Consider the following 20,564-nt stretch of genomic DNA (forward strand, 5'->3'; position numbering starts at 1 on the left):
GGACCAAAAGTATTGGGACAAATATCAAACCCCCCCCAAAAAATGCTAACCTCCCCCGTTATTATAATGATGAGAGGTTAGCGTGTCTTGGGGGTATGGTATTAGTGCATCTGTAACTTTCTCACGATTCATTCAGGATTATCTGTAATCATAGTAGTATCCGCATGCATGTAGAAGTGTTTAGAAACATGTTCTATTCTTATTTACAATAAAAGTGACTCCAAAATGACACAATACATTATTTACCATTCACTTCTATTGGGCACAAAATAATAAAAATAAACCAAAACAAACAGCAAATGCATCCAACAAGCTTGATGTAGTCATTGCGTGCTATGAATATGGGACAAAATACTTAACTTTACACTACTTTAATTCACATAAGTGAATTTGTTCCAATACTCATGGTCAACTATGTACAACAACTATGTACAACAAGTGCAGCAATTTCTAAATGGTTCACCAGTTATGGATAAAAAAATACCCTCAAATTAAAGCTGACAGTCTGCACTTTAACCTCAGTCATCGTATCATTTCAAATCCAAAGTGCTGGAGTACAGAGCCAAAACAAAAAAAATTGTCACTGTCCCAATACTTTTGGAGCTCACTGTAGGTCAAATCAAATTACTTCATAATAAGATAATACATCAGTGCATTATCACTTATTTATACAATGGCTGGGTCTAATCCTGGCCATTGATTGGTTAAAACCGCATTCCAGCCAGTGTCTTCCACAAGTTAGTACCGGCTAAATCATCTATGACGTTGAAATGCCTATAGACTCTGTTCCATGTGACTGCGCAATCCACTGTCTCATCAGCCCAGCCAGGCAATGTATATACTAGAGCTACACTGTAAAAAGCATCTAGACATTATCTCCCATTTATTTTAGACTAGCATTTGGTTTTCAACAGCAGAGATTTGTAATAACATTGCTGTCTGTCTCGCCGACATTTGCAACATTGAAATTCGATTTCCAACTGTCCTTTGGTAATGAACGTGTCGGGAGTCGGGAGCCAGTCTAAATCATGAAAATCAGCATCGTTTTGCCTTTCTAGGGCAGTATACAAATAAAGAGAAATCAGAGCCACGCCGTGCAGTGTCTCAGAAATAACAGTTCCCATGGGCTGCTCAGTTATAACACACCCAGGGTGTAAATGTCTCTGTAGTGTAATTTAACTGCACCCAGAATACCCTGTGTGAGGGAGTGGGCTGAGAGTAATCATTAGGTGACTGCAAGCCTTTGGAGTGTAACGGGATGACAGTAGTGCCCCTCGGAGGACAGGGGGAGGGAGGGGTGTTGTTTTTACCTGTCCTGGCTGAGAAAGCGGCTGAGGACATCAGATGCCTGCAACTCTTCAGTCAGCTGGACAGCCATGGAGACCTTAGAGAACTGAGGGGCTTGGACCCTGATGAAGCCCTGAGAACTACTGTCCACCTGCATGGGGAGAGACAACACAGACATGTCTCAGCTAACCAGAATAATACTAGTGTCGTTACTGTACTCCATACTACACCTATATACAAATGTACAGCAGTTATACTTTTATACAAAAAGCATTTATTGAAAATTGCTCTTCAATATAAATATTCTTTGAGGTATTCAAATTCTGTTATATTATGCAATTTCTTCATTGTCATTTTCAAACAATAAAAAAAAAACGGAGTTGCAGTTCTACATATTGCCACTAGGTGTCACAGGGGAGCCACTCCCCCTATTTCATCAGTTGAACCAGGAAGCGCAGAAGGCATTTGAGTCGAGTCATTCACATATTCTCCTCTTGATTCATTCAACCGCATGGGTATTGCCCTCAGCTATAACTGCTTTTCAGTACGGTCGCAGAGCCAATTGGAATACCATATACAGGTGCTACAGACAGACACCTTTGTCTGCTACTGCTGCCCTCACCTCAGAGAGGGGTTTCTCGTGTTTCTCTCGCTCATAGGCCATCTTCTTTAGGAGTTTCATCATGGCGCGGTCTTTGCTCATTTTCTTCTGGTTCTCCGTGTTTTGTTTTCTGACTTGATTCATTATGAATTTAGGAATCTGTGAAAAATGTATGATACAATTACAAATTGTGCCATTGAAGAGCCATACCAATTACATACAGTAGCCAGATACATAAAGTACAGGGGCCTCATTTATCAATCATGTGTAGGCACAAATCTGTGCGTAAACCATGCGTGCGATCATTTCCCGCGCAAAGTGTGACATTTATCAATATGAACATTTGCTTGAGTGTCTGTAAATTCACGCACAGCCATGACCATGGGTACGCACGAGTGGTGGAATAAGGAAACTACCTGTCAAGCATAGAATATGGAAAATATGTCTGAAATTATGAGAGTAATTTCATTGTATTTCCAATGTGAATTCATGCAACATATCTTGACAGGCATATCATTTGACCACATCCGTGCATTTGTTACGATAACAATCCATACAAAGTACAGTCATTTGTTAAATTACAGGCACAAAGTTCAAGTGAAACCATTGTCTTTTATAGTATTTTAACAATGGGAAATCGAATGATAGACTGAGCTTGCTCTGTTGGAGGATTAAGCAAAACGCTGCATTTCGCAGAGAGCACGTTTTTAGAGACAGGTGGGACTTTTTTTTCTCTCCATAATGCACAGATTGGATCATCAGATATCGTTTCCCAAAACAAATCTTATAGGATTTTTGCGAGGATTTAAGACCTACTTTAAAAAAAAGTAAACAGATGACATTCAGATGCACATCCAATAGTGGAGGCTTCTGAGGGGAGGACAGACCATAATAATGGCTGGAACAGAGTAAATGGAATCAAACATGGTTTTCATGTGTTTGATACCATTCCGTTCCAGCCATTATTATGAGCCATCCTCCCTCAGCAGCCTCCACTGACATCCAAGTGCTATCCACCCTCTGTTTTTTTTTTGGCAACGTGCACTTTTCAGCGGGAGCTTGCCGATCGGCATCTCACAGCCCTCGATGAGCCAATGTTTTGGGATGCAATCATCAGCAAAACAAACCGTAACATACCATTTCCATACATCGTCGCACAACAGGTTGAAGTCAAGAGGGGTTTCTTTGCCATCAATGGGTTCCCAAATACTAACGAAGCAATAGACGGAACCCACGTCGCCGTAAAAGCACCATCCCACAAAGAGTTGTGAACAGAAAAGGCTTCCACTTTTAATGTTCAGGGGATAGGTTATGTGAATGAGGAGGCACGCACGACTCGTTCATTTTGCAGAAATAGTCATGTTGGCCTATACGCCTACAGGAGGGAGTTGAGGACGGATGGCCTACTCATTGGAAGTACATTTGCCATTGCGAAAGAAACTAATTGTCTTAACAGTCTTCTCTTTGTAGCTATGTTTTCATTTTTACTGGTCAAGCCACAGCTGAGCAACCAAATAAAACATTTTGGTTGTACTCAATCTCTGACACTAGCACCTCTACTTCAGTCTCTGAAAATAGATGTTTTTTCTTTGCTTTTTTGGGTTGCGACGTTATATTTCATGGCACGGCGCTGTATTTCCCCCACAGGCTTTATGATTTTGACTATATATGGTTAATTAGGGGCGTTTCGAAATGAAAATAGCCAAGGTCGTACATGAGCACTGAGGCTGAGAACAATTGGTATTTATCAATGGTTATCTCCTACCGGGTGTGTGTGTGTGTGTGTGTATGATGCTTGTATGATTGTTTGTTAAATCACACTTTTTCTATGCATACAAACATTCAAAACTCCATTAGTGACTTGAGCCTACCGTCCAGAGCAGGTTTTGGTATCTGATGAGTAGTCGGACGATGTTGGCGGTCTCCGTGGCCAGGGAGAATTCCTGTTGCTCACTGATCTTGTTGCGGAAGCCTTTAAACATGAAGATGTTTGGAGCCATCACCACGGCAACGTTGTTCAAGGTCATCTTGTTCTGCTCTTTGTGGTCTATGACCCTCTGAAAGAACTCCATCAGCGCCTGAAGCCACCATAAGATACATTACAATGTGTTCAACAGACAACGTGGATAGAGAACTAGCACAGAGAAAGAGCTATCTACCTTTAGCGTATCACGGCTGGACTCCGGAAGCAGCAGGACCAGCAAGTTGAGAGCCTGCAGCTGCTGCTTCTTAGTGGGCAGTTCTGTAAGTAAGGCAAGCAAACAAAATCACAACCACAATGGGATTGCTTTACTAATCCATAAGTCAACATAAGACAAAACTCAAAACAGAATCGAGATAAAATTCTAAATGAGTATGCATACAGTGCACCACTGTATGTATAGAAAGCGTGGTTCATAATGTATAGGGGGACTGACTAAGCACTGCGATGAAGGCGCTGAGGTACTCCACGGTGAGCAGCGGGTGTGGCAGCTCCCTGATGAAGAGCTTGAGCAGGCTGGCTGCATCGTGCTGCTTCAGACTCTCCCATGGGAACAGGCCCTCGTAGAACTTCCCCTCCAGCTCCACACACACCGCCTGCCAGCCGGTCACATAGGTCACATGTTAACACACACACACACACACAGTCTTGTACAACTAACCTTGTGGGGGCACAAAATCCTATTTTCCCTAAACCTTAACTCCTAACCCCAAAACGTAATTCTAACCCTAACCCCCTAGAAATAGCATTTGACTTTGTGGGGACCAACAAAATGTCCCCAATTTTTGTTTGTTTACACACACACACACACTGGAGGCTTTATCACATCATCATACAGTACAACACTAATCATATCTTCCACAGTCTGTCACCACACTAACCTTTCCATTAGGGAAATAAGAATTTGGCTACATTAGGCTGTTGTTACAGCATGCAAATACTTTCCCAGACATTGAATGAAGCAGGACTACATCTATCAACAACGATGAACAATGACCTTGACTCTTATGGCTGCTCCGGGTATCCGTAGAAGCCCCTCTGTGTCCAGACCCTCGTCCTCTATGTGAGAGATGAGCTGGAAACAATAGAACACACATAAGCTTTAAACCACCATATCAACAGCACATATTTTTTATTTACCTAGGCAAGTCAGTTAAGAACATATTCTTATTTACAACGACGACCTAGGAACAGTGGGTAATCTGCCTTGTTCAGGGGCAGAACAACAGACTTACATTGTCAGCTCAGGGATTTGATCTAGCAACCTTTCGGTTACTGGCCCAACGCTCTAACCACTAGGCTACCTGCCACCCCAAAATGACAATGCCATTACCACTACAGCAAACTGAAGAGGTTTCTACTGCAGAGCACACATTCAGACGTACTGTATGATTAAAGAGAACCAGGATCAGTGGTTAATGAGAGGTTGTGCTGCTCACCCTCTGCAGTATGATTGGCACCCTGGTCCCTGGCTGTCTCCTCTGATCCTGCTCCAATAGGGCGGCCAGGGGAACTCCAAACAGGCCAGACTCTAGAACACAAACACAACAAACATAATTGTGTCAGAGCTTGATGGGATAGTCAATGGGACAGTCCTCAGGGTTCTTAGATATAATGTTAGTTGTGTTCCAGTTCTAGCATACGTGGCTTACCTTTGACCTTGAGTTTAACGGCTTTGTGGGTTTTGAGGTCGATGCCTGCCGTGTCAAACAGAGCGGTCATCTCTATCAGCACCAGGCGGTGCACCTTCTTCATGTCCTGAGGGGACAGGTCCCCAACCTTGGTCAGCCCTGTCTTGTCTCTGCTTAACTTGAAGTTCTGTCATACAGCGAAGCACAGGTTACATTAGGAGTTAGCAAAACTGGGTTGTATTCATTAGTGCACACCGTAGCAAAACATTTTGCAATGGAACATGAAAACAAGCGCTTCTTATTCGACAAGGTCAGAGACAAAAACAGGGTCTGTTTGATGCCTTTTGAATATGACCCTGACATAGTATTGGAGTATCTGGAACCACCTGGTGGTTATAGGGCCACCACCTGGTGGTTATAGGGCCACCACCTGGTGGTTATAGGGCCACCACCTGGTGGTTATAGGGCCACCACTAGGTGGCCCTAGAACCAGAGACAGGACTCAGATACACCAGTAGTCTAGAACAGTTTTTTGACTGAAATGTATTATATGATGCAAAAACTATTTTCAAAAGGTTTTGATTGATAGTGCAAATGACATCATTCAATGTCATATAACTTACACTAGTACACAAGCAGTAGGCCTAGGCCTACAATAACACTGTAAATAATGGCCCATATAAATATCAAATCATAATTTGGTCAATCATTACTGATGTAGGCTAAGTAAAAACAGAAACATGTTTCAATCCATAAACACTACAGGGCAAAGTTCTTGCTTCTGCCAAAAAAACATATAAATATTTGAAATCCTTTGTCCCAAACTGGCCTATGGGATCCTGCTATGTTGACGAGTGACACTTCCTGTTATGGCATATAAACTTTGCTCCAGATGAGCGGCTCAGTCAATCTGTTTGGCGGTGTTAATGTTTAAAAGGGTACTCACAGGGAGCTTGTCATCTGCGTCTGTCAGAGCCTCGCTGCTGCCCTTTGAGCCCTCCTTATAGCTGAGGGCCTGATCAGAGAAGGATACCTCTAGGTTGATGTCTGTCTCAGGTTCAGACACACTCTGCTCAGCAGGGCCTGCCCTGTTCCCCAGCCCCATCGCTTGACCTGTACACACAGAGTTATTATTGGGACATATTAAAAGCTAGACCTACAGCAAGAGATAACACAGGCAATTCATGAATTAGATGTGTGAAAGTCCACAGACGGGACAAAGTCTAGTCAGCAGTGGGGAGATTAGAACTAGGTGGTGGTGACTGTTCTTCCCACTGAAGGGAAACTAAGGGACAACGACTAGTCCTGTGGAAGTCAACAGCCAGAGAGCCAGTCTGCCCTCTGTGACCCATATCAGACAGACATGTAAGGCCTTGGCCCTGACACAAAACTGCAGTGCCTCCCTGCCATCTCCACTAATAGGAAAACAGGCAAGTGTATAATGGAAGATAGGGAGCGGATTCCTGACAGCCTTCATGTTAAGGTCAGAGGGGTGGCGCGAACAGACAAGAGAGCAATGTCCCTGCTTCCTGTGTGTGTGTGTGCGCGCGTGTACTGCTGAGTTATCTTCTCAACTCAACAGCTCTTCTGTAGAATCTTCACTTCTGCTTCCTGTGATCATGAACCATTTCAGGAAATCTACAGTATCACATAAAAACAACACAGTGGATAGAAATACCAGTTCATTTTTGTGGTGAGTCAGTGATGTTTTCTATAGGTATAGACCAACATGCCCAGACAAAGATTTAGTGAGTAGAACTTGTGGTACATGCCATCTGTCGTAATATCCTTTTTCCTGTTTTCACTTCTCTCTGGTGACTTGGCTTCATCCTCCTGCAACATAATACAAAACAGAAGCAGGCTCTCATCAGAATTCAATATTGGTCATTTTTATCAATTAATGATTAAAACTACTAAGAGTAACTGCTGATATTTTAGAAAGTCATATTTTTCACCCCAATTGGGAGTACAAAACCTTCTTTTGCATAATATTAAGATACTCAGTTAAGTATTACTTCACATTCAGGTGTCCATTAACAGATATTGTGATTAGTAATTATATTAACCAACTACGGTATACAAGTCACTGGTTTTTTTTATGTGTCGAGGCATCTCAGGCATGACTGGCATGTTAACGGGACCGGTGGTAGGCTGACCTTTGACTCTGGCGTGCCTGGGAGTTTGAAGATGTCTCTGACGTCAGGTACTTGGTGCTGCTTGTTCCTCTTCCTGAGGGTCTGCTGTAGCTTCTCAACACGTTTCTCCACGGCGGCGGCCTGGGTGCGCGTCAGCGTGGACAACAGCCCCATCATGTCCTCGGGGTCCGACGCAGACTCGTCAAACAGAGTGGCCAGCCCTGCCTCCGTCAGCCATGCCTCCTCCTGTTCCCCCTCTACAGACAGACAAGTTGAGTTAGGGATTAATTAATGCTGCACCAAAAGAGCAGTAGTATGTTAATGGAAAAGATATGGGTGTAGGCCTGAAGACTAGCGAGAGGACACAGTCATTTATTGAATAATAAAGAAACAAACAAGTAATTCATAGATTATTACTGTGCAATTACTATTATGTGATTTTTATGTACTGAGGTGTGGGAATAGAGAAAGACATGAAACAGGGAAGGATCTCACTCCTAACCCCTTAACACCAACCATCTTGTTATAGAAAGGAACGGAAACAAAAGGAAGTTCCTGCTTTAAGTTCTCCAGACAAAACAATGAATGTCGACTTAATAAACAATACACTTTTGCAGTGCTTTTTATAGGCATTTCCTGATCCTGTAGGATCAAGCAAGTCTATTGTCTTCTGTGGATGAAAGCAATAAGAAATCATTATGTGGCGGTATTGCAAAATAACAAGGTCTGGACAACAGACCAGACTATCCTAGTCAGCTCTACTGTATGTACTGAACAAAAAAATATAAAACACAACATGCAACAATTTTACTGAGTTACAGTTCATATCAGGAAATCACTCAATTAATTAGGCCCTAATCTAAGCCTAGGCCCACCCACTTGAGGGCCAGGCCCAGCCAATCAGAATTCATTTTTCCCCACAAAAAGGGCTTTAGTACAGACAGAAATACTCCTCAGCTTCATCAGCTGTCCAGGTGGCTGGTTTCAGATGATCCCGGATGTGAAGAAGCCGGTTGTGAAGAAGCCGGTTGTGAAGAAGCCGGTTGTGAAGGTCCTGGGCTGGCGTGGTTACAATTGGTCTGCGGTTGTGAGGCCGGTTGGACAGACTGCCAAATTTCCTAAAACAATGTAGGAGGCGGCTTATGGTAGAGACATGAACATTAAATTCCCTGGCAATAGCTCTGGTGGACATTCCTGCAGTCAGCATCCAAATTGCACGCTCTCTCAAAACTTGACACATCTATGGTATTGTGTTATGTGACAAAACTGCACATTTTAGAGTGACCTTTTATTGTCCCCAGCACAAGGTGCACCTGTGTAATGATCATGCTGTTTAATCAGCTTCTTGATATGCCACATGGACTATCTTGGCAAGGAGCTATATACTGGGAGTACCGGTACTGAGTCAATGTGTCAATGTGCGGGGGCACCGGTGTCAAGGTAATTATGTACATGTAGGTAGAGTTATTAAAGTGACTATGCGTAGATAATAACAGAGAGTAGCAGCAGCGTGGGGGTGGGGGGGGGGCAATGCAAATAGTGTGGGTAGCCATTTGATTAGCTGTTCAGGAGTCTTATGGCTTGGGGGTAGAAGCTGTTTAGAAGCCTCATGGACCTATACTTGGCGCTCCGGTACCGCTTACTGTGCGGTAGCAGAGAGAACAGTCTATGACTAGGGTGGCTAGAGACTGACAATTTTTAGGGCCTTCCTCTGACACCGTCTGGTATAGAGGTCCTGGGTGGCAGGAAGCTTGGCCCCAGTGATGTACTGGGCCATAGGCACTACCCTCTGTAGTGCCTTGCGGTCAGAGGCCGAGCAGTTGCCATACCAGGCAGTGATGCAACCCGTCAGGATGCTCTCGATGGTGCAGCTGTAAAACCTTTTGAGGACCCATGCAAAATCTTTTCAGTCTCCTGAGGGGGGAATAGGTTTTGTCGTGCCCTCTTCATGACTGTCTTGGTGTACATGGACCATGTTAGTTTGTTGGTGATGTGGACAGCAAGGAACTTGAAGCTCTCAACCTGCTCCACTACAGCCCCATCGATGAGAATTGGGGCATGCTCGGTCCTCCTTTTCCTGTAGTCCACAATAATCTCCTTTGTCTTGATCACATTGAGGGACCACAAGGTCAGGTCTCTGAGCTCCTCCCTATAGGATGTCTCATCGTTGTCGGTGATACGGCCTACCACTGTTGTGTCATCAGCAAACCTAATGCTGGTGTTGGAATCGTGCCTGGCCGTGCAGTCATGAGTGAACAGGGAGTACAGGAGGGGACTGAGCATGCACCCCTGAGGGGCCCCAGTGTTGAGGATCAGCGTGACGGATTGTGATTGTGGACTACAGGAAAAGGAGGACCGAGCACGCCCCCATTCGCATCGACGGGGCTGTAGTGGAGCAGGTTGAGAGCTTCAAATTCCTCGGTGTCCACATCAACAACTAACTAGAATGGTCCAAACACACCAAGACAGTCGTGAAGACGGCACAACAAAGCCTATTCCCCCTCAGGAGACTAAAAAGATTTGGCATAGGTCCTGAGATCCTCAAAAGGTTCTACAGCTGCAACATTGAGAGCATCCTGACTGGTTGCATCACTGCCTGGTACGGCAATATCTCGGCCTCTGACCGCAAGGCACTACAGAGGGTAGTGCATACGGCCTGCCATCCAGGACCTCTACACCAGGCGGTGTCAAAGGAAGGCCCTAAAAATTGTCAAAGACCCCAGCCACAGACTGTTCTCTCCACTACCTCATGGCAAGCGGTACCGGAATGCCAAGTCTAGGACAAAAAGTCTTCTCAACAGTTTTTAACCCCAAGCCATAAGACTCCTGAAACAGGTAATCAAATGGCTACCCGGACTATTTGCATTGTGTTCCCCCACCCAAACCCTCTTTTCACGCTGCTGCTACTCTCTGTTTATCATATATGCATAGTCACTTTAACTATACATTCATGTACATACTACCTCAATTGGGCCGACCAACCAGTGCTCCCGCACATTGGCTAACCGGGCTATCTGCATCGTGTCCCGCCACCCACCACCCGCCAACCCCTCTTTTACGCTACTGCTACTCTCTGTTCATCATATATGCAAAGTCACTTTAACCATATCTACATGTACATACAACCTCAGTCAACCTGACTAACTGGTGTCTGTAAGTAGCCTCGCTATTGTATATAGCCTGTCTTTTTACTGTTGTTTTATTTCTTTACTTACCTATTGTTCACCTAACACCTTTTTTGCACTATTGGTTAGAGCCTGTAAGTAAGCATTTCACTGTAAGGTCTACACCTGTTGTATTCGGCGCACGTGGCAAATAAACTTTGATTTGATGTGTTACCTACCCTCACCACCTGGGGGCGGCCCGTCAGGAAGTCCAAGATCCAATTGCAGAGGGAGGCGTTTAGTCCCAGGGTCCTTAGCTTAGTGATGAGCTTTGAGGGCACTATGGTGTTGAACGCTAAGCTGTAGTCAATAAATAGCATTCTCACATAGGTGTTCCTTTTGTTCAGGTGGGAAAGGGCAGTGTGGAGTGCAATAGAGATTGCATCATCTGTGGATCTGTTGGTGCGGTATGAAAATTGGAGTGGGTCTAGGGTTTCTGGGATAATGGTGTTGATGTGAGCCATGACCAGCCTTTCAAAGCATTTCATGGCTACAGACGTGAGTGCTACGGGTCGGTAGTCATTTAGGCAGGTTACCTTAGTGTTCTTGGGCACAGGGACTATGGTGGTCTGCTTGAAACATATTGGTACTACAGACTCGGTCAGGGACAGATTGAATGTCAGTGAAGACACTTGCCAGTTGGTCAGCACATGCTCGGACTACACGTCCTGGTAATCCGTCTGGCCCAGCGGCCTTGTGAATGTTGACCTGTTTAATAAGGTCTTACTCACATCGGCTGCGGAGAGCGTGATCACACAGTCGTCCGGAACAACTGATGCTTTCATGCATGTTTCAGTGTTACTTGCCTCGAAGCGAGCATAGAAGTTATTTAGCTCATCTGGTAGGCTCGTTTCACTGCTAGCCATGCCACATCCGATGAGTGTCGGAGCCGGTGTAGTAAGATTTGATCTTAGTCCTGTATTGACGTGTTGCCTGTTTGATGGTTTGTTGGAGGGCATAGCGGAATTTCTTATAAGCTTCCGGGTTAGAGTCCCACTCCTTGAAAGTGGCAGCTCTACCCTTTAGCTCAGTGCGAATGTTGCCTGTAATCCATGGCTTCTGGTTGGGGTATGTACGTACAGTCACTGTGGGGAGGACATCCTCAATGCACTTATTGATAAAGCCAGTGACTGATGTGGTGTACTCCTCAATGCCATCGGAAGAATCCCAGAACATATTCCAGTCTGTGCTAGCAAAACAGTCCTGTAGTTTAGCATCTGCTTCATCTGTCCACTTTTTTACAGACAGTCACTGGTGCTTCCTGCTTTCATTTTTGCTTGTAAGCAGGAAATCAGGAGGATAGAGTTATGGTCAGATATGCCAAATGGAGGAAGAGGGAGAGCTTTGTATGCATCTCTGTGTGTGGATTAAAGGCAGTCTAGAATGTTTTCCCCCTCTGTTTGCACATTTAACATGCCGATAGAAATGAAGTAAAACTGATTTAAGATTCCCCGCAACAAAGTCCCCGGCCATTAGGAGCGCCGCCTCTGGATGAGCGTTTCCTGTTCGCTTATGGCAGAATACAACTCATTTAGTGAGGTTTTAGTGCCAGCCTCGGTCTGTGGTTGTATGTAGACCGCTACGAAAAATACAGTGGAGAAAACTCTCAAGGTAGAGTTGAAGTCTGAAGTTTACATACACTTATGATGGAGTCATTAAAATTTATTTTTCAACCACTCCACAAATTTCTTGTTAACAAACTACAGTTTTGGCAAGTCGGTTAGGACATCTACTTTGTGCATGACACAATACATTTTTCCAACAATTGTTTTCAGACAGATTATTTCACTGTATCACAATTCCAGTGGGTCAAAAGTTTACATACACTAAGCTGACTGTGCCTTTAAACAGCTTGGAAAATTCCAGAAAATTATGTCATGGCTTTAGGTTAATTGACATAATTTGAGTCAATTGGAGGTGTACCTGTGGATGTATGTCAAGGCCTACCTTCAAACTCAGTGCCGCTTTGGTTGACATCATGTGAAAATCAAAAGAAATCAGCCAAGACCTCAGAAAAAAAATTGGAGACCTCCACAAGTCTGGTTCATCCTTGGGAGCAATTTCCAAATGCCTGAAGGTACCACGTTCATCTGTACAAAGAATAATAAGCAAGTATAAACACCATGCGACCACGCAGCCGTCATACCGCTCAGGAAGGAGACGCGTTCTGTCTCCTAGAGATGAACGTACTTTGGTGCAAAAAGTGCAAATCAATCCCAGAACAACAGCAAAAGACCTTGTGAAGATGCTGGAGGAAACAGGTACAAAAGTATCTATATCCACAGTAGAACGAGTCCTATATCGACATAACCTGAAAGGCCGCTCAGCAAGGAAGAAGCCACTGCTCAAAAACCGCCATAAAAAAGCCAGACTACGGTTTGCAACTGCACATGTGGACAAAGATCGTACTTTTTGGAGGAATGTCCTCGGTCTGATGAAACAAAAATAGAACCATTTGGCCATCATGACCATTGTTATGTTTGGAGGAAAAAGGGGGAGACTTGCAAGCAGAAGAACACCATCCCAACCGTGAAGCACAGGGGTGGCAGCATGATGTTGTGGGGGTGCTTTGCTGCAGGAGGGACTGGTGCACTTCACAAAATAGATGGCATTATGAGAGAGGAAACTTATGTGGATATAGTGAAGCAACATCAGTCAGGAAGTTAAAGCTTGGTCGCAAATGGGTCTTCCAAATGGACAATGACCCCAAGCATACTTTCAAAGTTGTGGCAAAATGGCTTAAGGACAACAAAGTCAAGGTATTGGAGTGGCCATCACAAAGCCCTGACCTCAATCCTATAGAAACTTTGTGGGCAGAACTGAAAAGGCGTGTGCGAGCAAGGAGGCCTACAAACCTGACTCAGTTACACAAGCTCTGTCAAAAGGAATGGGCCATAATTCACCCAACTTATTGTGGGAAGCTTGTGGAAGGCTACCCGAACCATTTTACCCAAGTTAAACAATTTAAAGGCAATGCTACCAAATACTAACTGAGTGTATGTACACTTCTGACCCACTGGGAATGTGATGAAAGAAATAAAAGCTGAAATAAATCACTGTACTATTATTCTGACATTTCACATTCTTAAAATGAAGTGGTGATCCTAACGGACCTAAAACAGGGAATTTTTTACTAGGATTAAATGTCAGGAATTGTGAAAAACTGAGTTTAAAATGTATTTGGCTAAGGTGTATGTAAACTTCCGACTTCAACTGTAGATAGATTATCTCATGATAAGCTGTAGACCACACTACCTCAGGCGAGCAAAACCTTGAGACTTCCTTAGATATCGTGCACCAGCTATTGTTTATAAATATGCATAGGCCCCCGCTGCGTGTCTTACCAGAGGCTGCAGTTCTGTCCTGCCGAGTTTGTGTATAACCCACCAGCTATATGTTCTTAATGTCGTCGTTCAGCCAGGACTCGATGAAACATAAGATATTACAGTTTAATATCCCATAGGTAGGATATACATGCTTTCAGTTCGTCCCATTTATTTTCCAGCGATTGAACATTAGCTAGCAGGACGGAAGGCAAGGGCAGATTAACCACCCGTCACCTGATCCTCACAAGGCATCCTGATCTCTTTTCCGCAAAACCGATGTTTCCTTTTCCAGCGAATCACAGGGATCTGGGCCTGGTCAGGTGTCTGTAGTATATCCCTTGCGTCTGACTCATTGAAGAAGAACTCCTCGTCCAATTTGAGGTGAGTAATCCCAGTTCTGATGTCCAGAAGCTCTTTTCGGTCATAAGAGATGGTAGCAGCAACATTATGTACGAAACAATTTACGAACAACTCAAAAAAACAAACAAAATAGCAGGGTTGGTTAAGAGCCGATAAGACTGCAGCCCTCCCATCCGGCGCCATCTTGCAGTAAATGCTCACTAACAGTGATGTAAACAAATTTCTACACAAAATTTGAGAGAAATGTTGTGCGTATGGAACATTTCTGTAATCAGCTCATGAAACATGGGACCAACACTCTTCATGTTGCGTTTATAATTAAAAAAAATTATCCTTTCAGACAGTGATCTAGGTAAATCCCTAGTCATATAACGTACATAGTGAATACTGTACTACACCTGAAATCTCTGTCTAAAATGTTACCCTGAAGCAGTTGTTCAACAACTTAAGGTGAAGGAAAGGGCATAATGGTCCTCTATACTTTCAGTGGACACTCCTGCTATAGAGTAGAGCTCCATACCATCAGGCACCTTCAGCTGCACCTCCTCCTGTGGCTCTGCGTCCCCCTCTGCACTCAGGGTGATGTTCTCCACCTCGGTCCAGTAGTCGTCCATGGCCAGCTCGTCCAACGAGTCCTGGGAGTTACAGCGGTGGTACGGGGGCTTTCCCGGTGCATTTTTGGCCCGGTTCTGGACACTGTAGTGGCCTGTCCTGCGACTGGTGGACAAAGGAGAGAATATTATGAGTACTATTTCAGTCATTTTATTAGAGTTAAAGTAAGTTATAAATACTACAAGTCAGACCATACTAATAATGAGTAAACAAACTGGGTGGCTGTCTGGTACTAATTTTAGGATTGGAACTCTATGAACGCGGTGTTTTCACAAGAATGTGGTTGTATTTTCCACATAGAACATGGATTAGCATTAACGTGAAGGGTTAACTAATTTCAGTCTGTCAGTGCAGCAGTTCTGCTTTCCTCTGGCTGTGTCACACTTACAGCACGTAGTTCTGTGCAACCCCTGCTGTTAGCTGGCCACAGCCTAGACCCTTTTACAGAATGCCAAGATACTAGTTTAAGGATAATGCATGTGTGGGCTTGCGGGCTTGGTGAAGGCTTGGCTTGCTCCAGATAGGCTTCTCCGTGTGAGTGAACCCTGGGAAAGCACAAAGAGGACTCCTGATGGGCATCAGAAAGCTGCTACACTCCCCCAAATAGTTCTGGTGGTTGCACTTAAAGGGCCAGTGCAGTCAAAAAATGTGATTTTCCTGTGTTTTATATACACATTTCAATACTATGAGGTTGGAATATTACTGTGAAAAGTATGATAATGCCCTTTTAGTGTAAAAGCTGTTTGAAAAGACTGCCTGAAATTTCAGCCTGTTTTGGTGCGAGGGAGTTTGGGCCTTCCACGGTGACATCACCATGCAGTAAATGAGTTAATAGACCAATAAGAAAGAGAGTTCCAAACCTCTCTGCCAATAATAGGTCATTTTGAGTTTTCCCCTTCCCAGTCAAACCACTCACAGACAGTACTAGCAAAATTCTTGCTTGAGAAATTGCTCTTCGCCAAGAAGCTATTGTTGATTCTTTTTGACCAATTTAGTTGATAACAATCACAGTAAGGTACTTAATTGTTACCCAGAAATGATTTGATATTGAGCTAAAAACGGCTGCATTTGACCTTTAAAGGGACACCTAGAGTGGCAAAAATAAATCATGAAACCTCAGCGGTTCCACACTCCCAAATTACTGTTGCTGCTTACGCACTTGATACAAAACAGTCAATCTGGGTCAAGCCAGGCCAGGCTGTAACTGACAATTAACCTGTAAGTCCATGTCGTTGTTTTTTGTTTGAATTGTTTACGTGTTCGCTATGCGGGGGAAATGATAAGACAAGCGGAACTACGTGGCTAATAACTGTTGTAACAGGGATCATTATTGTAGCAACACACCTTTGGAGTGAAGGCAATCCCGCGCTGTGTTTGCTAAATGTTCATGTCATCGGGTGTAGTTCGTAAAGGTTGAAGTGTGTATGTTAGGATGGTAACGTTATAATAATTAAGGTTGAAGCGTGAATTCATGCCAGGAATATTAAGTGTGAAGTTTTGATTTCCTCCCTTCTGTAATAAGCAGCCAATTAGGTATTTTCCCTTTATTCATGTATTTAATCTAATACTGTTATAGTTCCGGCTAAACTGTTTATGTATGTAAGCACTTCAGAGTTATACCAAGCTAATAAGTCACTCGTAAGACAAGAAGGTTGTAAGAGTGTGCTTAACTGTATTTTCATTTACTTTATATTTCTCCGGGAAGGTGATAATTCTGACTAAAACTACAGAATAAAGCCGCCAGTTAATATCAAGGAACGGTTGTGCTCGTTGTTACTGGAGGGAGCTACACAGGCTAACGTACACCTTAGCTTAGGGATAAAAGGTTTGTTTTACACAACCAATGTGACAGAAATAATATGTGATAACCTCAAACTAAAGAGTACAAATGAGCTTAAATACCAGCTCTATGAGCCTACAGAGTGTTCTTCATGGCTTCCTGGTCCATTTCTCGCAGTGAAGAGTTCAAATCAAATTGTATTTGTCACATACCCAAATACAACAGGTGTAGACCTTTCAGTGAAATGCTTACTTACAAGCCCTTAACAACAGTGCAGTTAAGAAAAATAAGTGTTAAAGTATTTACTAAAATGAACTGAAGTAAAATAGAAAAAAAAACGAATAATTAAAGAGCAACAATAAAATAACAGTAGCGAGGCTATATACAGGGGGTACCGGTTAGAGGTTGACCGATTAATCGGAATGGCCGATTAATTAGGGCCGATTTCAAGTTTTCATAACAAATCGGTAATCGGTATTTTTTTTTATGCCTTTATTTAACTAGGTAAATCAGATTAAGAACACATTCTTATTTTCAATGACTGCCTAGGAACGAGGTTAACTGCCTTGTTCAGGGGGGATTCGGGGATTCGTTTTTGCAACCTTCCGGTTACTAGTCCAACGCTCTAACCACCTGCCTTACATTGCACTCCACGAGGAGCCTGCATGGCAGGCTGACTACCTGTTACCTTGGCTTCTTGCTGCCCTCGCGTAAGTTGCTAGCTAGCATTAAACTTATTTTATAAAAGAAGATCAATCTTAACATAATCACTAGTTAACTACACATCGTTGGTGATATTACTAGTTTATCTAACGTGTCCTGCGTTGCATATAATCGATGCAGTGCCTGTTAATTTCTCATCGAATCACAGCCTACTTCGACAAACGGGTGATGATTTAACATGCGCATTTGCGAAAAAAGCACTGTCGTTGCACCAATGTACCTAACCATAAACATCAATGCCTTTCTTTAAAATCAATACACAAGTATATATTTTTAAACCTGCATATTTAGTTAATATTGCCTGCTAACATGAATTTGTGTCACTTCTCTAGCGTTCCGTGCAAGCAGTCAGGGTATATACAGCCGTTTGGGCCGCCTGGCTCATTGCGAACTGTGTGAAGTCCATTTATTCCTAACAAAGGCCGTAATTAATTTGCCAGAATTGTACATAATTATGACATAGCATTGAAGGTTGTGCAATGTAACAGGAATATTTAGACTTAGGGATGCCACCCGTTAGATAAAATACGGAACGGTTCCGTATTTCACTGAAATAATAAACGTTTCGTTTTCGAAATGATAGTTCCCGGATTCAACTATATTAAATGACCAAAGGCTCGTATTTCTGTGTGTTATTATGTTATAATTAAGTCTATGATTTGATATTTAATAGAGCAGTCTGACTGAGCGATGGTAGGCAGCAACAGGCTCGTAAGCATTCATTCAAACAGCACCTTCGTGCATTTTGCCAGCAGCTCTTCGCAATTCTTCAAGCATTGCGCTGTTTATGACTTCAATCAACTCCCAAGATTAGGCTGGTGTAACCGATGTGAAATGGCTAGCTAGTTAGCGGGTGCGTGCTAATAGCGTTTCAAATGTCACTCGCTCTGAGACTAGTAGTTGTTCCCCTTGCTCTACATGGGTAACGCTGCTTCGAGGGTGGTTGTTGTCAATGTGTTCCTGGTTCGAGCCCAGGTAGGAGCGAGGAGAGGGACGGAAGCTATACTGTTACACTGGCAATACTAAAGTGCCTATAAGAACATCCAATAGTCAAAGGTATATGAAATACAAATCGTATAGAGAGAAATAGTCCTATAATTCCTATAATAACTACAACCTAAAACTTCTTACCTGGGAATATTTTGCAGACTCATGTTAAAAGGAACCACCAGCTTTCATATGTTCTCATGTTCTGAGCAAGGAACTTAAACGTTAGCTTTTTTACATGGCACATGTTGCACTTTTACTTTCTTCTCCAACACTTTGTTTTTGCATTATTTAAACCAAATTGAACATGTTTCATTATTTATTTGAGGCTAAATTGATAGTATTTATATATTATAGTATTTATATATTAAATTAAGCTAAAATAAGTGTTCATTCAGTATTGTTGTAATTGTCATTATTACAAATGTAAAAAATTATTTTAAAAAATAATAAAAATAAATAAAATAATAACAAATTCGGCCAATTAATCGGTGTCGGCTTTTTTTGGTCATCCAATAATCGGTATCAGCGTTGAAAAATCATAATCGGTCGACCTCTGGTACCGGTACAGAGTCAATGTGCAGGGGCACAGGTTAGTCGAGGTAATTGAGGTTACATGTAGGTAGAGGTAAAGTGACTATGCATAGATAATAAACAGAGACCAGCAGCAGTGTAAAAATGGGGGCACACACAATGCAAATAGTCCGGGTAGCCATTTGATTAGATGTTCAGGAGTCTTATGGCTTGGGGTAGAAGCTGTTTAGAAGCCTCTTGGACCTAGACTTGGCACTCCAGTACCACTTGCCGTGCGGTAGCAGAGGGAACCGTCTATGACTAGAGTGGCTGGAGTCTTTGGCCATTTTAGGGCCTTCCTCTGACACCGCCTGGTATAAAGGTCCTGGATGGCAGGAAGCGTGGCCCCAGTGATGTACTGGCCGTACACACTACCCTCCATGGTCATAGACAGGACAGAATATAAATGAGCAGCAAGCCTGTTAGGCCAGAGGTCTGTGGAGGTTGTAAAATGAGTCAGCCCTCAGCTCCTTCCCAGCCACAGGAAATACACAGGGTATCAGTAACGCCTGACATTTCTGGCCCTGGATAAATAACACACCATTGCAAATTCAGAGAGGTTGTTGAGGAAATGCTTTCACAAATCAATCGCTGTCTGTTTTCTAGATAATATTGCCACAACGTTTGAACGATTCTGGAAGAATCTGAGGGTAGGAAAACATTCTATTTATTCAAACCTTTATGGGGAACAAGCTAAAACACAGCACAAATATTTGGTTTAGAGGGGAATAGACTGCTAATAAAGGAGAAAAGCGGAATGTGCTCCAATGTTAGTTTGCATTCCATCCCAAGACAGAAATGCAAACAATCTTCCCAATTAGGAGCACATGCAAGGTTTGAACTCAAGAGAACAAGGAAGGAAAGTCAAGTATCCCAGCAATGTACACACCACCAATGTTACCCCACAGCCAGACCCATTCACATGGAAAGGTCAGCTATCTTGCTGGCTCCAAGAGTGACAAACTGCCAGTGCTCAAGGACAAAAAGGTAAACAACATAGTCTTTCTCTGCTGTTTAGTGCCTGGTCATTTTGCATACAGACACAAAGGAGAGGGGTCATAGTATACTTTTAAGCAATACGGCACGAGGGGTTGTGGTATATGGCCAATATACCACAGCTAAGGGCTGTTCATACGCACGACGCAACGCAGAGTGCCTGGATATAGCCCTTAGATGTGGTTTATTGGCCATATACCACAAACCCCCAAGGTGCCTTATTGTTATTATAAGCTGGTTACCAACGTAATTAGAACAGTAAAAATACATGTTTTGTCATACCCATGGTATACAGTGTTATATACCTTGGGTTTCAGCCAATCAGCATTCAGGCCTCGAACCACCCAGTTTATAATGTAGATCCATTCATACAGAAGAACTGACAGTGCAGTTCAGGGGGCAGTGGCA

At 43.2% G+C, this 20,564-nt stretch overlaps 1 protein-coding gene across 3 annotated transcripts in view; it reads right to left on the reverse strand.

Annotated features, from left to right (window-relative positions):
- Positions 1 to 20,564, reverse strand: part of arhgap18 (Rho GTPase activating protein 18) — a 28,477-nt gene that overhangs the window by 2,977 nt on the left and 4,936 nt on the right. For all 3 annotated transcript variants that reach the window (XM_045719456.1, XM_045719455.1, NM_001140502.1), the window contains 12 exon segments: positions 15,006 to 15,202; positions 7,657 to 7,892; positions 7,273 to 7,333; positions 6,447 to 6,613; positions 5,522 to 5,687; positions 5,309 to 5,400; positions 4,867 to 4,944; positions 4,306 to 4,465; positions 4,048 to 4,130; positions 3,760 to 3,966; positions 1,910 to 2,047; positions 1,311 to 1,438 (listed from right to left, as the gene is read on the reverse strand). In XM_045719456.1, the coding sequence (XP_045575412.1) occupies positions 1,311 to 1,438; positions 1,910 to 2,047; positions 3,760 to 3,966; positions 4,048 to 4,130; positions 4,306 to 4,465; positions 4,867 to 4,944; positions 5,309 to 5,400; positions 5,522 to 5,687; positions 6,447 to 6,613; positions 7,273 to 7,333; positions 7,657 to 7,892; positions 15,006 to 15,202 (1,713 nt within the window).

The sequence above is a fragment of the Salmo salar genome, chromosome ssa06 (genome assembly GCF_905237065.1).
Source record: "Salmo salar chromosome ssa06, Ssal_v3.1, whole genome shotgun sequence".
Lineage (NCBI taxonomy): Eukaryota > Metazoa > Chordata > Actinopteri > Salmoniformes > Salmonidae > Salmo > Salmo salar.